The sequence below is a fragment of the Macaca nemestrina genome, chromosome 1 (assembly GCF_043159975.1).
Source record: "Macaca nemestrina isolate mMacNem1 chromosome 1, mMacNem.hap1, whole genome shotgun sequence".
Taxonomy (NCBI): Eukaryota; Metazoa; Chordata; class Mammalia; order Primates; family Cercopithecidae; genus Macaca; species Macaca nemestrina.
The window spans coordinates 181,389,187-181,405,421 of NC_092125.1; the positions used below are offsets into that span (position 1 = coordinate 181,389,187).

The 16,235-nt window shown below is 38.1% G+C and overlaps 1 protein-coding gene across 2 annotated transcripts in view; it reads right to left on the minus strand.

Annotated features, from left to right (window-relative positions):
* Positions 1–16,235, minus strand: part of LOC105495054 (zinc finger FYVE-type containing 9) — a 203,106-nt gene that overhangs the window by 81,194 nt on the left and 105,677 nt on the right. Inside the window, exons 5-7 of one of the 2 annotated variants that reach the window (XM_011764205.3) lie at positions 7,379–7,478; positions 4,436–4,612; positions 2,637–2,806 (exon numbers count right to left, since the gene is read on the minus strand). In XM_011764205.3, coding sequence (XP_011762507.2) covers positions 2,637–2,806; positions 4,436–4,612; positions 7,379–7,478 — 447 coding nt within the window. The remainder of the gene's footprint in view (positions 1–2,636; positions 2,807–4,435; positions 4,613–7,378; positions 7,479–16,235) is intronic. The other variant, XM_011764207.3, reaches the window with a different exon arrangement.

Below are 16,235 nucleotides of genomic sequence, written 5' to 3' on the forward strand. Positions count from 1 at the left end.
ATGGCTTAGCTTGTCTTATAATGAGCAGAAAATTGTTTCCCTATAACATTCACTCACTACACCTTCCTCATTCTTTCAAAAATGTTTACAGTTTAAGAACCAATCATACAAACTAAGAGATAGGAAATAAATTTAATAGGAAGAAAAAAATCATCACCCTCCCGCCTCAGCCTCCTGAGTAGCTAGGACTACAGGCATGTGCCATCATGCCCAGCTAATTTTTAAATTTTTTGTAGAGACAGAGTCTGACTATGTTGCCTAAGCTGGTCTCAAACTCGGGGCTCAGGCAATCCTCCTGCCTTGGACTTCCAAAGTGCTGGGATTACAGGTGTGAGCCACCGCGCCCAACCCAAACTAACACTTCTTGATGTGATCCTTTAAGAAATCACCCTCATGGCCGGGCGTGGTGGCTCAAGCCTGTAATCCCAGCACTTTGGGAGGCCGAGATGGGTGGATCACGAGGTCAGGAAATCGAGGCCATCCTGGCGAACATGGTGAAACCCCATCTCTACTAAAAAATACAAAAAACTAGCCGGGCGAGGTGGCAGGCACCTGTAGTCCCAGCTGCTCAGGAGGCTGAGGCAGGAGAAGGGCGTGAACCCGGGAGGCGGAGCTTGCAGTGAGCTGAGACCGGGCCACTGCACTCCAGCCTGGGCGACAGAGCGAGACTCTATCTCAAAAAAAAAAAAAAAGAAATCACCCTCACTTATGTAGGATTGTCATTACTGCCAAAAAATGTTTAATCTGAAACTAATCATGAGAAAAAAAATAAAAAAGACAAATACAAATTGAGAGTCTCATGTAAAACATGGCCCAAATACTTAAATATTAATGATACAAAAACTTAAAAAAAAAAGTAAGAGAACTGTTCAAGATTAAAGCAAACCAAAGAAATATGACAACTAAATGAAATTGTGGTCCTTAATGAGATCTTGATTTTTAAAAATAAACTTTATTTAAAAAATTAATATATCTGTGCACACACATATATGTAAAAATGAAATCTATAAAGAACATTATTGTGACATTTGGGGAAATCAGAATTATATGTTAAGTTTCCGTCTCATGTGATAATTGTATTGTGGTTATATAAGAAAAGGACTTTTCTTAAGGTACACAAGTTGAACTATCAAATGGTGAAGTGCAACCAATCCTTAAATGGGTCATTAAAAAAAATGTGTATGTACTGTGAAGTGGTAGAGTAAATGTGGCAAAATGGTAATAGTTGATGAAGATAGGTGAAGAGTATATGGGTATTCACTATACTATTCTTGTAACTTTTCTATAGGTTGAATTTGTTTCCAAATAAATAGTTGTGGCCAGGTTTGCCTATAGTTCCAGCTATTTGGGAGGCTGTGGCGGGAGGATCCCTTGAGCCTGGGACGTTAAGGCTGCAGAGAGCCATGTCTGTGGCACTATACTGCAGCCTGGGCGACAGTGAGACTTTGTCTCAAAAAAAACCAAAACAAACAAACAAAAAAACAGTTGCGGGGAATAAAGAAAAAACTTTCTTGACAGTCACTGTGGAGATACAAAGAAGGATTAGACATAGTCCTGGCTGTCACCCTCAGCAGCCATAGAAAAATTTAAAAAATAGAAATATTTGAAGACAGATATTACATGGTTCAAGAACTCACCAAACAGGTAACTCAGCTCTGCATGTCAAAAAATCTAATCTTAACAACATGCAATTTCAATTACAATCAAACTCACAAATTATATAGGATGTAAATGTCTGAAAAAATATTACTTGTTAATATAAATAATTAGTAACTAACAATTCTATGAAAACATCAGGAGTAAAATTTTTATCCAATCCTGATAGGGTGTGGTGGCTCACACCTGTAATCTGAGCACTTTGGGAGGCTGAGGCGGGTGGATCACTTTAGGTCAGGAGTTCGAGACCCAGCCTGGGTAACACGGTGCAACTGTGTCTCTACTAAAAATACAAAAACTAGCCTGGCATGGTGGCAGGTGCCTGTAATCCCACCTACTTCAGAGGCTGAGGCAGGAGAATTGCTTGAACCTGGGAGACAGAGGTTGCAGTGAGCCAAGATCACGCCACTGTACTCCAGCCCGGGCAACAGAGACTCTGTCTCAAAAAAACAAAAAAAAAGTATCCAATCCTAACGTAAAATGTGGACTTGGATTGATTACGACGTGTCAGTGTAGGTTCAACAAGTGTAACAACTGTACCACTCGGGTAGGGGATGTTGATAAGCCAGGGTTTTCAACTCAGCTCCTCAGCCCCTTCATGTTACCTGCTCTTCCTCACCATAGCACTCCTGAGAGGCTGCCACAGAACCTGGGGAACATGCTTTAAAAACCAATGTAGCAAGGGGATAGAACTCTCTACAGCCCGACTGCTAGCTACAGTGGAGCACCTGAGCTCATCTGAGAACAATCTTCATTAAGAACCTTTCTCCTGAAAAAAACTTCTAAATATACAGTAAAGAACAACAGCTGATTTTTGCCACATTTACTTTATCCATATATGTGCACATACACACTAAGTTGTATCCAAAACCTAAAGAGTTCCACACAAAAGTAATTCAACATAGAAAAAGGCAAGACAGACGCAGCACAATGCTGAGTAAAGTAGCTATGCAATTTTAGTTGCTGTTTTGTTTTCTTACCTCTGCTGGTAGAGGACTGGTAGTTACTGGCTTGACTGGGTCATGTGACACAGCCAGGGTTCCTGCAGAGGAAGTTCCATTCATTGTTAATTTGGCTGCATCAGCAACTTCTCCATTGGGCAAGATCCCATCAGCAAACCAAACTCGCCTCTGCTCTCTGGGCTGAGCCACTTGAGGGGCCAGAAAAATAAAACAGGCATCAATGTGACATTGGAAGGTTTTCTAACATCAAAGAAGAGAAGGTCACCAATTCCAGTTGTACAAAGAAATCACAACTTGGCAACTTACAATCAGAAACATCAGAAATGTAACTGTATATAAAAGTGGTTATAAATGAATTAAAAATACAAATGTAAATATATTCTTTACTTCTTTAACTTATATGCAAAGAGTAAAAAATACTTTGCTTTGAAATATTAAGAGTGCTTAAACACATCTATGATTATGTCACATACTCTGTCCCGTATCACTGACAGAGAAACTAAGGAAAGTGTTCAAGTGCCTCGGAAATAAATTAATGGCAAGGGGAAAAAAGCAATAGACATTCACATTTTCTAAAGGTATGAGGTTTCCAAAGAAATTAAACATCTGGAAAAGTGATATGGTACTTTTAAAGGGCAAAAGATGCCCTGAAGAATGTTAAAGAATAATTCATTTATAATGGAAGAGCTGGCACAGACATGTAAGAATTGGGAAGCAAACTGACCAGATCGTTGCCTGAAGTGTAACGGAAGAAGAAAAAGACTGATCTGGCAGTGCAAAAGTAATTTGTGTTTTAGTAAAAAGACGGAAAAAGCTGGAAAACTGACTCTGATGAAATGATCCTTTAAGTCCAGTTTTTGAAATCAGTTCAAACAGCCAAAACACACAGAGACTAGGGAAGAACAACAAAAACAACAAATGAAGAGAATAAAGATTTTAAGAAAGCCTAAATTCATAAAAATACAAGGAGTATGACTAAGGGATGATCTGAAAAGAGAAAAAATGGGGAAGAGTATGATAATGTCAATAGAAGTCTATGATCTTCAAAAGGGGAGGTAGGTTATTTAGCAAGGGGAAGGGAATATTAATAGATGAAAAGATAAAATTAATGAAAGAAGACTGATTTTCATTACCAAGGGAAACCTGATAAGATCATTTTAAGGAAATAAATGTTATTTTTACTATTCATAATCCCCTGCACTTACACAGTGTCTTTCATCTAACAATATCATAATCATAAAGATATAATAAATCAATGTAAGTTGAGCCTGTAATTTTCTACCTGTCATATGATATAATCAGAATTAAAGTTCTAGATTTAAAGTCTATGTCCCTAACACAGAAATGTTCATATTTTTATATGGACAGATTAAAAATGAAAAGAGAAAATGGCAATGTATATTCCAAAAAGCAATACTTGATTGGGCTGGTCAGAAAGAAGAACTCTCATTTTTACCACTTACTAAACTCCTACAAAAAACATTAAGGTAGGCATGAGGTAGGCTAGGAATTTACAGACTGACTTCAAATTCTGCACCTCTTTTTAAGGACAAGCAGTGTAATTACTCCATTCTTAAGTTGGAGAGGAGACTGACATATATTCTGAGGTGCCTCTAAAATACCAAGCAACACAATATTATTCTCTACTTGCCCAGAAATAGTCTTGACACATTTCTCACCTTATTGTTCCATTTTAATAACCATCCAAAGAGACTTATCTGCAGTGTTTTTTAAGACTTGTGCTGTAAAGTCATATCAGCACCTTTTCAGAGGAACTTCGTGAGGAAAAAGAGAGAGAATAGCACATGATCCCCTACCTTCTGCTCCAGGGTGCTTTAAAACTCCCACAGGTACCATCACAGTGGGAGGTGGAGAGCTCAGAGCTCCTGAGGCCTGAGCTTGCTGCAAGGGAGGGATAGTAGAACAGTATTCAGCAGGATTGTTAGGGTTAGGGCTCTGGCTTGAGGCACTCATCATGTTCTCCCAGGCTTGAGCTAAAGCAAATACAGACACAATCAATGTGAATGGATTGCAAAATATGGACATCAAGACCTCCACAATATTGGATAAATACTGCAGCTTCTCCTAATTAATACTCATAGTATGTCTCTCTTCCAGCTAGTGAAGGTATTAAAGAGATAGATGATTTTATGTAATAAAGGAGACCATTTAGCCAAGTAAACTATTTGGTTGGAACAAATAAGAACATGATTTTTTTTTTTAAAGAATTAGACTGGGCACGGTGGCTCATGCCCGTAATCCCAGCACTTTGTGAGGCCGAGGCGGGCAGATCACGAGGTCAGGAGATCAAGACCATCCTGGCTAACACAGTGAAACTCCATCTCTATTAAAAATACAAAAAATTAGCCAGGCGTGCTGGTGGGCGCCTGTAGTCCCAGCTACTCGGGAGGCTGAGGCAGGAGAATGGCGTGAACCCGGGAGGCGGAGCTTGCAGTGAGCCAAGATCACGCCACTGAACTCCAGCCTGGGCAACAGAGCAAGAGTCCATCTCAAAAAAATAAAAATAAAATAAAAAAGAATTATCGGATATTTCTGATAGACTGATAGCAGATCAGTCTGAGTTAAAGGTTGGAGCCTGGCTTCTTTATAGGAGACCAAACATTTCCTTAAGAGGGAGTGAAACAACAACAAACTTTAAGAATTTGAAACCGGGATAGCATTTAGACATTTTTTCATTTGTTTTAATATTTAATGCATTTTATAAAGTTCTATCAAAAAGCAAAATCAGGGGCTAAAATAGCATAACTCTACTGTATAATTTTAAGTTTCATTTCTAAACTTTTAAGGCTCTTGTTAAAGTAAAATCTCATTAAAAATTTCTAAAGCCTAAAGCTCAGGAGGACACATCTCAATATTTTTCTGGATTCTGCTTTTATGTAATCATCACCCTGTACAAAAGTATCCATCAGTAACAACCATTTCACATCTTTGGTGTGTCTCAAAAGCACAGGACCTATTTGAACATGAAAATGTGCCAATATCATATAAATGTGATCAACCAATATAAATGATCACAAATACATTAAGATTCTGTGTACCCTATAATTTTACTAAATACTGACACATCACCTATTGCCTTTAAAGCAAATAGGATGAAAGGTGCTACAGAAATGAAAGATACCACATTTTATCTTCTAGGTTCAGGTAATACCACATGCCCAGAAATAGAAGTCACCCTCTTTTTAGGCATCCTTTCAAAAATCTCATTCAACATCAAAGAATGATCCATAAGATTCTGAATATTTATTGCCTCTAAACTGCAAGACAAGGCTAGTAACAAAAGCTATGTTCCTTTGAAAGCACTGGCAGGAAGAGGGGAGGAAGAGAAAAGGAGAAAGGGAAAAAGGAATAGGGAACACTGAAAAGCATCAAATTAAATATTAAGAAAAAGACCGGGCTAAGCCATGCGAGAGGAAAGACGCTGGAAAAACCAGGAAAAGTGGATTACCTTAGGATCCCCTGTTAAGGGCCTCCTTGGCTTAATAAAAAGTAAGTATTCCATGTGAATCCTCTGCCATTTCCTTCATCTTTAGCTATGCCAAGTTAAAAACAAATTAGCTATCAAGTTGGAAGATCTCATCAAATAAAAGAGGTATTAGGTACTATAATTAAGCAGCATGCTCTTATCTGTGAATATGTGCCCGAAAATGAAAGCAGCAGAATAAAAATCATCAATTGAGCAACCAAGTGAAAAAACCACTATTTAAAAAGTAACCCTTAAGAGTGGAGAGAATGATTCATATTTGGTCAAAATCACAAGAATTCAGAAATGGGAGGAAACTGGGTGGATCATAGGAAATTAGAACAGATCAGATTAACTGTCATGCAATAGGTTAATAAGCCAGCAACAGGAAAACGTCACTATCAGCAATGCAGACAGACAGAGCAGGAGGGGTCTCAGAGCAGATAAGTTCCAGCCTCCAGGAGGCACACTATCCTGGCACAGGTAGCACTGGTGTTCAAGTTCAACATTTTATGTCTATTAGTAATTGTTCCAGCAACTGTACAAAGATGCGTTCAAAGAGAAAATACTATAACCTGAACAATTTTAGTGTATCTTTTTACAAGAATACTCAGGGTTTTAACTAATATGCCCTTAAAATCATTTCCAGTCCAGCAAAAGATGAACACTGGATAAGTTTTATTTACTTTCCCCAGCCATATTCTTTTACCACATAAGAACTAGATTCTAAACCACTATTCTCATAGCAAATCTAAGTAGCATTAAAGAGATAAATAGGCTTTAAAAATGCAATTTCCTACTTGGTCCTAGATGCTAAAATACTTATTTTCAACAAGGTGAGTGAAACAAGGTGTTGATAAGAACGCATGCTAAGTTATTAAGTTGTTCCTTAGAAAGAGATGGCTTCTCTTAAAAGGAAAATCTCAGCCCAATTTTAACATCTCATCATCTGGTGATCAAAAGCTCCCCGTTCCCACCTCACCCTGGTTATTTTATAGGAACACAAATAACTACCTCGCACCAGATTTTCAAAGAACTTCCACTATTCCTGCAAAACTTACCTGGCTTTAGCATTCATTCATTAAATTAGGCACAGGAATTCTGAAATGCTAAGATACTTCCAAAACATAGAAATTTAGCTAAATATTTTCAGTTAAAGTTATGACATTTGAGAAGGTGAGCAACTTGTAAAGAAAGGCGGGGGGAAAAAGTATTTTCCTGGGCATTCCCTTATTCTGTCTCAATAACTATGAAATCAACCTGTTTTAATACTTACCATTCATTAGCACTGAATGGCAGATTACACACACTCTAGCTTCCTTTCTGTCCATGTATAACAGTTTACATTTCAGGCTACAGCAGGAAGCACAGAAAACCTGTGGGGGGAAAAGAATACACAAAATTTACTAGGGATTACAGTGCAAAGAGAGTGAGCCAATATCGACAAATACTGATTGTCAGTGAACCTTATTAAACTACAATACTAAAGTTTCAAAGAAAATGTAGTTCAGGAAGTTGGGTAATTCAAAAGCAAGAGTGAGACTACAAGTCTGTCAACAATACAGAAATGGAAAACGTTGGCTGAAAATAAAAATCTTAGCAAAGATCACGTGGCAAATACACAGCAGTAGGGAAAAAAAACGACCTGAATTACCCTTAGGCAAGATTTCTATGCACACAATCACCTAACATGGGTACTGAAAGATAGTTACATCTGCTATTTCCATATGGAAAGGAATTATAGCAGGATGAAATAAACAAAGATTGGAATTGCGTTTTAACTTCTGTTTGTTACTATCCTTACATGTGGAATAACAACTACACCAGCTGTTTTCACTGTTTTTGCTATGAAGGCCAAGGGTCAGTATATACAACTCAATCATAAACACATGCACTGCTTTAGCTACAGGAAATCAGAGCAGGCAATCAAAATCTGCCATGCCAATTTCCACCTTCTGGGCTTGGTTCCTGGTAATCTCACTTCCTTCTCCCTTCTACACTAGGCAACAACAATCTCCTTTGTTCCTGTTAAGATTTTTCTCTTTTTTTTTTTGAGACACAATTTGACTCTGTGGCCCAGGCTGCAGTGCAGTGGTGCGATCTTGGTTCACTGCTGCAACTTCCACCTCCTGGGTTCAAGTGATTCTTCTGCCTCAGCCTCCTGAGTACCTGGGACTTCAGGTGTGAGCCACCACACCTGGCTAATTCTTGGTTTTTGTATTATTAGAAGACATGGGGTTTCACCATGTTGGCCAGGCTGGTCTCAAACTCCTGAACTCAAGTGATCCACCCACCTCAGCCTCCCAAAGTGCTGGGATTACAGGCATGAGCCACCACACCCAGCCATTTATTTTCTTGAAAACTCATCAGTCATTTATCACATAGAGCCTTACGGTGGCAAAAGCCTGTTCCCAGTAGGATAAATTCTACTTCTTCAGTTTTTACGCCAAGAAGCATCCTATACTTTACAAAGTTGAACCAAGAGATGAGGGGTCATATTAAAGGCTAAGTTAGGATAGATATCTCCCATCCTACTATGTATAATTAATATCTAGTTACTATGATTGTTATCAGTTTACAATTTTTATAGGGCTTGACATTCTTAAATGTGATATAGGAAGATATCCCTGTGATATAGGGAGAACAAAGGGTATATATATTATCCTTATTTTCTATCAGAAGAAAGAGTTTAGAGGGTTAAATGACTTCAAGTTCACAGCAAACTATATGAATACTAGGCACTTTACATGTGTTACATTTAACCTCAAAAATTCTATGAAGACACTCATTTACAATTAGCAGTTAGGTAAACAGATGAATGTTCCAAAACTCCTATGTTGAAATCTTAACCCCAAAAGTGATGGTATTAGGTAGTGGGGCATATGGGATTAGTGCCCTATAAAAGAAGCCTGAGAGAGACTCCTCACCCTTCTGCCCTCTGAAGTTAGAGTGAGAACACAGCTATCTATAAGGAAGCAGGCCCTCACCAGATACCAAATCTACCGGTGCCTTGATCTTGGACTTCCCAGGCTCCAGACTGTAAGAAGTAAATCTCTATTATTTATAAGCCATCTAGTCTATGGTATTTTGTTAGAGCAGCCCGAGTGGACTAAGACGTTAGGTAAAATTACCAAGATCATACAGTTAGTAAGTTACATGATTAATCTGTAGGACTTCAATGGCTCTGTAGTTAACTAGTCTGTAATACTACTTCATACTAAATTACATATTTCATTTACATTTTGAGTCTTGACTTTTCCTTCTCCCTCCCCATGACCACATCCAGTCAGTCATTAAGTCTTGTTGGTTTTTCTTCTGAAATTGTTCTTCCAAAATCACATCTTCTCTTATCTCTAACATTGCTGCCTCTGTTCAGGCTGTTATTATCTGAGGACTAAACAATCATGATGATAAACTAACTGTTCTCCTAATTCTTCACATCTGCCTTTCCAATTAATCTTCCACACAAAGACTAGATGAAGGAACTTTCTAAAAAATAAATCCAATAATGTTAAATTTCTTAAAATCCTTCAATAACCTTTCTTATAAAGAGACAAAACCAAGAATCTGTCATTCACTCATTTATTTCACAAATATATGAACTCTTATTATGTACTGGGCACCAAGCTATCCAATGGGGATGTCGCAGAAAACAAAACAGACATGGTCCTTGCCTTCATGCAATGCAATTTAGTGCAAGGGTTTCAGGTTATAACCTAAAATCAAATAATAACACAAGGCTGGGCACAGAAGAGTACGCCTGTTGTCCCAGATACTACGTGGGAGGCTGAGGCAGGAGGATGACTTGAAGCCAGGAGTTTGAAGACACATTACACTATGACTGCACCTGTGAATAGCCACTGCACTCCTGTCTGAGTAACATAGCAAAACCCTGTCTAAAAAAAAAAAAAGAAAGAAAAAGAAAAGAAAAAGAAAAACCACACAAGTGAATATAAAATTATGTGTTTCAAAAGTGGTAAATGGTGAAATAAGATCATGTAATCTAGGCTCTAGCCTAGATTGGCAAGGTCAGGGAAGGTTTTATTTAGGAAATGACAAGAGATCAAATCTGAAGGATGGATAAGAGTTTTCTGTGCACAAAGAGGTGCCAACAGTAGAGGAATAGTATGTAACAGTACAGGAAATAGTATGTACATAGTTTCTATTAGGGGAAGAAGCATGGACCCACCAAAGAACTAAAACGTTAATATAGCTTGAGGCCCCAACAGTTAAGGAATGCATGGAATAAGCTGAGGCCAGACCAAGCAAAGGCTCTCTAGGATCTGTTTTGACCTTTTTAATAAAGCAATGGGAAAGCCCTTAAGCACTTTTTTTTTTTTCTTTGAGACAGTCTTGCTCTGTCGCCCAGGCTGGAGTGCAATGGCACAATTTTGGCTCATTGCAACCTCCGCCTCCAGGGTTCAAGCCATTCTCCTGCCTCAGCCTCCCAAGTAGCTGGGATTACAGGTGTGTGCCACCATGCCCAGCTAATTTTTGTATTTTTAGTGAGATGGGGGTTTCACCATGTTGGTCAGGCTGGTCTCGAACTCCTGACCTCAGGTGATCAGCCCGCCTCAGCCTCCCAAAGTGCTGGTATTACAGATGTGAGCCACCGTGCCCAGCCCCCACTTAAGCGTTTTAAACAAAAAGAAAGACATGATCAGATCTGTATGGCCACAGTGTAGGGGAAAAAAAAGTAAGAGAACAAGAATGGATTTGGGAAACTTTAACGAGCTACTGCAATTATTATAAAAAACATTAATTTATGATAAAAACATGAGCTTCAATAACCAATAAATACCTCCAAGGAAATAAGGCAAAGAACTCACATTGGTAAATACACACAAAAAATAAATAAAATGGCCAATAGATATAGTAAATACCACCCATGACAAAATAAAACAATGAGGTATGTTTTTACTAAGAGACTAGCAAAGATTTTTTTTTTAACAGTGATATCTAATGGTGGTGAGGGTATAGCTCTCATATTCTGCTGGTAGCAATATACACTGGTAGGTTAATTTGACAATATCTTTTAAAATTGTGTTTATTCAGTATGACTCAGCACACACAGTTTTAAAATTTTACCCTACTGAAAACATCCACATGTGCAAAGAGATCTACACAAGAATTATCTCCATATTGTTTATAATAAAAGTTTTAAACAATCCAAGTGCTCATCAGTAGTATAACAGCTAATTAAACTGCAGTATACCCATAAAATGGAATCCCGTTTCCGTAAAAAGAATGAGATAGTTCTGTACGTACTGGCTGACATGGAAAAGAAAAATATAGTCAAGTTGGAGGATGAGATCAGAATGGAAGTAGGGCCTTTTTTTTATTTTTAGACACAGCCTTGCTGTGCCACCCAGGCTGGAGTGCAGTGGCACCATTTCAGCTCACTGCAACCTCTGCCTCCCAGGTTTAAGCGATTCTGGTGCTTCAACCTCCTGAACAGCCGAGATTATTATTTTTTTATATTTTATTTTTATATTTTATTATTATTATTTTTTTAGACAGGGTTTCGCCATGTTGGCCAGGCTGGTCTCAAACTCCTACCTCGAGTGATCTGCAAGCCTGGGCCTCCCAAAGTGCTGGGATTACAGGCATGAGCTACCACAGCCAGCTGTCTTTTTCTCTCTTTTACTGTATATATTTTTTAATATATACATTTAAATGTTGTATTGGGATATTTTATTTTATTTTGATTAGTTTTTTCTGCACTGTTTAAATTAGAAAAAATAAAAAATAAATTAGTTGGTTTTATGGGTTGAACTGTATCCCCAACAAATACTTAAGTTGAAGTCTTAACTCCTAACACCTTAGAATGTGACCTTATTTGAAGACAGGGTCTCTACAGAGGTAATCAAATTAAAACGAAGTGATGAGGGTAGTCTCCTAATCCAACAGGACTGATACCCTTACAAAAGGGGCAAATATGGATACAAGAAGAACACTTTATGAACATGAAGATGTCCATCTATAAACCAAGGAGAGAGACATGGAAGAGATCTTTTCCATACAGCCCCCAGGAGGAACCAACCCTACTATCACCTTAATTTCAGACTTCTAATAACTGTGAGATAATAAATTTCTGCTTAAGCTGCCCAATTTGTGGTATTTTGCTAACTCTAGCAAACTAATATAGTTGGGAACATTCAGAAGTAGTGAGTTAGTCTTTGGGACAATAATCTCAAATAAGAATTATTTTTTAAGAAAGAACAAAATATCTTTTAAAAAAAAAAAAAAAAGCAAGGGAGCAGCAAATGGAGTAAACACAGAAGAACCCAAGAATACCCATCTTTCTCAACATCCCACAGGCCGAAGAACAGTATAGAGAGATCCTTTACATTTCCAATGGGATTAGAGGAAAGCACAGGAGTTAGCTAGAAAAGTAGATGACTCTTCAAAGACAAACTATGACATAGTGAGATTCATAGGTCATAAGAATTAGTATCACAAAGGAGATGGGCAGAATCTAAGAGATCTAAGCCAGGCTGGGAACAGATTAATAATCCTGAATTTGAAATTACTGGATAATAGTCAATTTGCCTGAAAAGATCAAGATAAAATTATCTACCATGAGCCAGGTTAGTCAGTGCTTCTCAACAGGGGCACTCCTGGCATTTTAGGTGGGCCAATTCTTCATAGGACAATACTGTCCTGTGCATAGCAAGATGTTTAGCAGTCTTGGTATGCACAGGTTACTAAACGCCAGTAGCAGCCTCAGTCATTCTGACAACTAAAAATACCCCACCATATTCCAAATACGATCTAAGTACCTTCCCCAGTTCTCTAAGCTACAGGTTTAGAGTAAAAAAGTAAAGTCAGTTCTAAAAATTAAGAGACTTACATATTTGCGAACCTGAACTTAAATTATACTGCTGAAATATCTTACCATATGCCATATATCTTTAACACAACACAATCTACTGCACTGATTGAACTTATTCTCCATTTCCCCACACTAGAATGTAAACTCCATGGAATAATGAGCTAAATTATTTTTAATACTGGTATCTTCAATATTGTGTCTGAAACATAGTACTCAGTAAATATTTGCTGATTGTTTCCTTGAAAAGTAAAGTTATTGCATAAATAAATGTTATGAATGGGACTAGGCACAGTGGCTCATGTGTGCAATCCCAGCACTTTGGGAGGCCGAGGCAGGTGGATTACCTGAGATCAGGAGTTCGAGACCAGCCTGGCCAAACATGGTGAAATCCCATCTCTACTAAAAATACAAAAATTAGCCAGGAGTGGTGGCAGGCACCTAGAATCCCAGCTACTCAGGAGGCTGAGGCAGAAGAATCGCATGAACCCAAGAGGCGGAGGTTGCAGTGAGCAGAGATCACACCACCAGATTCCAGCCTGGGAGACAAGAGCAAAACTCTGTCTCAAAAAATAAATAAATACATAAATACATAAATGTATGAATGGAAAAACAAACAGTAATGTACACTTTTCTGGGAAGGACTATATCATTCATACCCAAATTCAGAAAATAATTTAGAGCCATTAAAATTTTGCAACAACACATTTTAATCTGTTTTACAAGAGTGATCTCAAGATTTGGATGCCTAATGGTTATGACTGACATCATATGGCAGGATCTGTATGATCTGCCTAAGTGTAAAGAGACAAAACAAGGTAACTTATAATATACATTCTAAACGATGTTTCAGCTAAGTACTGGTTAAAAGGTTCCATTTGTGTGTTTATATGTAATTTTCTTTAATGTGGCACTTCTGTGTTCCTATTTCAACTTGATTATTCTCTAGTCAGATGACCTCATGGAAATAATGTAAACTCTCTAGGTCTTAGTTTTTCTCACACGTAAACTAGAAATGCTAATACAGTATTCCCTTCATAAGGCTTTTATGAAGATTAAATGAGATTATATGTGTAAAATGTAGCATATAATAGGTTCTAAATGTATGTTGGGACCTTTCTTATTTCCCTTTCCTTTCCTTTTAAAATTTCCCACTGCAGGCTTTCCACATAACAAATCCTATTGCTAAATTTGTGAACATGCTTTATATTCAAAGTACCACTTTGTGCCTATTTATACCCTCTTACAGTGTGAATAACACTTATTCCTTTGCAATTCTTGAAAATTCAAATCATCAAATGCTCACTTATTTCTTTCCAAATTAGAAAATGCAAAAAATGATGTCCCAGGTCTTCAAAAAGCCCTATAATTATGACAAAAATAACTGTGATGTGAGAATAATAAAAACAGGAGAGGAGAGTGCATAGGACTGACCAATGTCCAGCTGTTCACAAAGACCAGTGAAAGTAACAACTTACAAAAATTGTGAAATGCAAAAGAGTACTTTATCCCTCCACTTACTAGCACATAGCAAAAATCAGTATCATAAGATCTAAAGCAGTTCAAACAAATCCAGACCCTTGCCTCTGTCTAAACACCTGTTTAAACTTCACTGTTATTAATAGAAAACAATAATAACTATGAGTCATTTTCATTTTAAGTGTCCATTACGGAAAAGGTTAAAGAGATCTCTAATTCAGATTTTCAATATTATATCCAAGTGAGGCTGTACAAACAAAAAGCTGTAACACCAGAATTGGAATAAAACAACATTCATCACAGAACTTTAAAAATGTTTGCAATTCATGTAATCAGAAATTACTTCCATTAATGTACTATGAATTAATTTTTATGTATTCTGAAACTATCTTCTAAATAGCACATGTATATTGCATTAAATGTTTTATGTGTAAGTTAAAAAGTGTAAATTTATCATAAAAAGCAATTAAAATATATCCTTATATTTTGTAATCAAGTTCTGACCATTCCATTCTTTTTTTTTTTTTTTTTTTTTTTTGAGATGGAGTCTCACTCTGTTGCCAGGCTGGAGTGCAGAGGCCCAATCTCGGCTCAGTGCAACCTCTGCCTCCAGGGTTCAAGCAGATTCTCCTGCCTCAGCTACCCCAATAGCTGGGATTACAGGCGCACGCCACCACACCCAGTTAATTTTTGTTATTTTTAGTAGAGACGATGTTTCACCATGTTGGCCAAGCTGGTCTCGATCGCCTGAACTCGTAATCTGCCTGCCACAGCCTTCCAAAGTGTCCATTCATTTTTAAAACTTTTTATTATACAAATTTTCAACCATACAAAAGTACACATAACAGTATAATAAACCCCGTGCCCATTACACAGTTTCAACACTTGTTTTATTTATTTATGTATTTATGTATTTATTTATTTATACGGAGTCTTGCTCTGTCGTCCAGACTGGAGTGCAGTGGCCCAATCTCGGCTCATTGCAAGCTCTGCCTCCCGGGTTCACGCCATTCTCCTGCCTCAGCCTCCTGAGTAGCTGGGACTACAGATGCTCGCCACCACGCCTGGCTAATTTTTTGTATTTTTAATAGAGATGGGGTTTCACCGTGTTAGCCAGGATGGTCTCGATCTCCTGATCTCGTGATCCGCCAGCCTTGGCCTCCAAAAGTGCTGGGATAACATTTATTAAAACGAATTCCTACCTACTTCTCCCCATCCGATCACTCTGAAGTAAACCTCAGATATCATTTCATCTTTAAATATTTCAATATATATCTTGAAACATAAAAAAAAAATTTTTTTTTTTTGAGACGGAGTCTCTGTCACCCAGGCTGGAGTGCAGTGGCACGATCTCTGTTCACTGCAACCTCCGCCTCCCGGGTTCAAGCCATTATCCTGCCTCAGCCTCCCACACAGCTGGGACTACAGGCGCCCGGCACCATGCCCAGCTAATTTTTCTATTTTTAGTAGATACAGGGTTTCACCATGTTGGCCAGGATGGTCTCAATCTCTTGACCTCGTGATCCGCCCACCTCGGCCTCTCAAAGTGCTGGGATTACAGGCGTGAGCCACCACGCCCAGCCATAGAAATATTTTTTAAACATAACAATGTCACTTCCATACCTTAACCAAACAACAATTTCTTTTCCTTCCTTTTTTTTTTTTTTTTTTTTGAGACAGAGTCTCACTCTGTCACCCAGACTGGAGTGTAGTGGCCATGGTCTCGGCTCACTGAAACCTCTGCCTCCCGGGTTAAAGAAACTGCCTCAGCCTCCCGAGCAGCTGAGACTACAGGCACATGCCAATAAGCCTGACTTATATT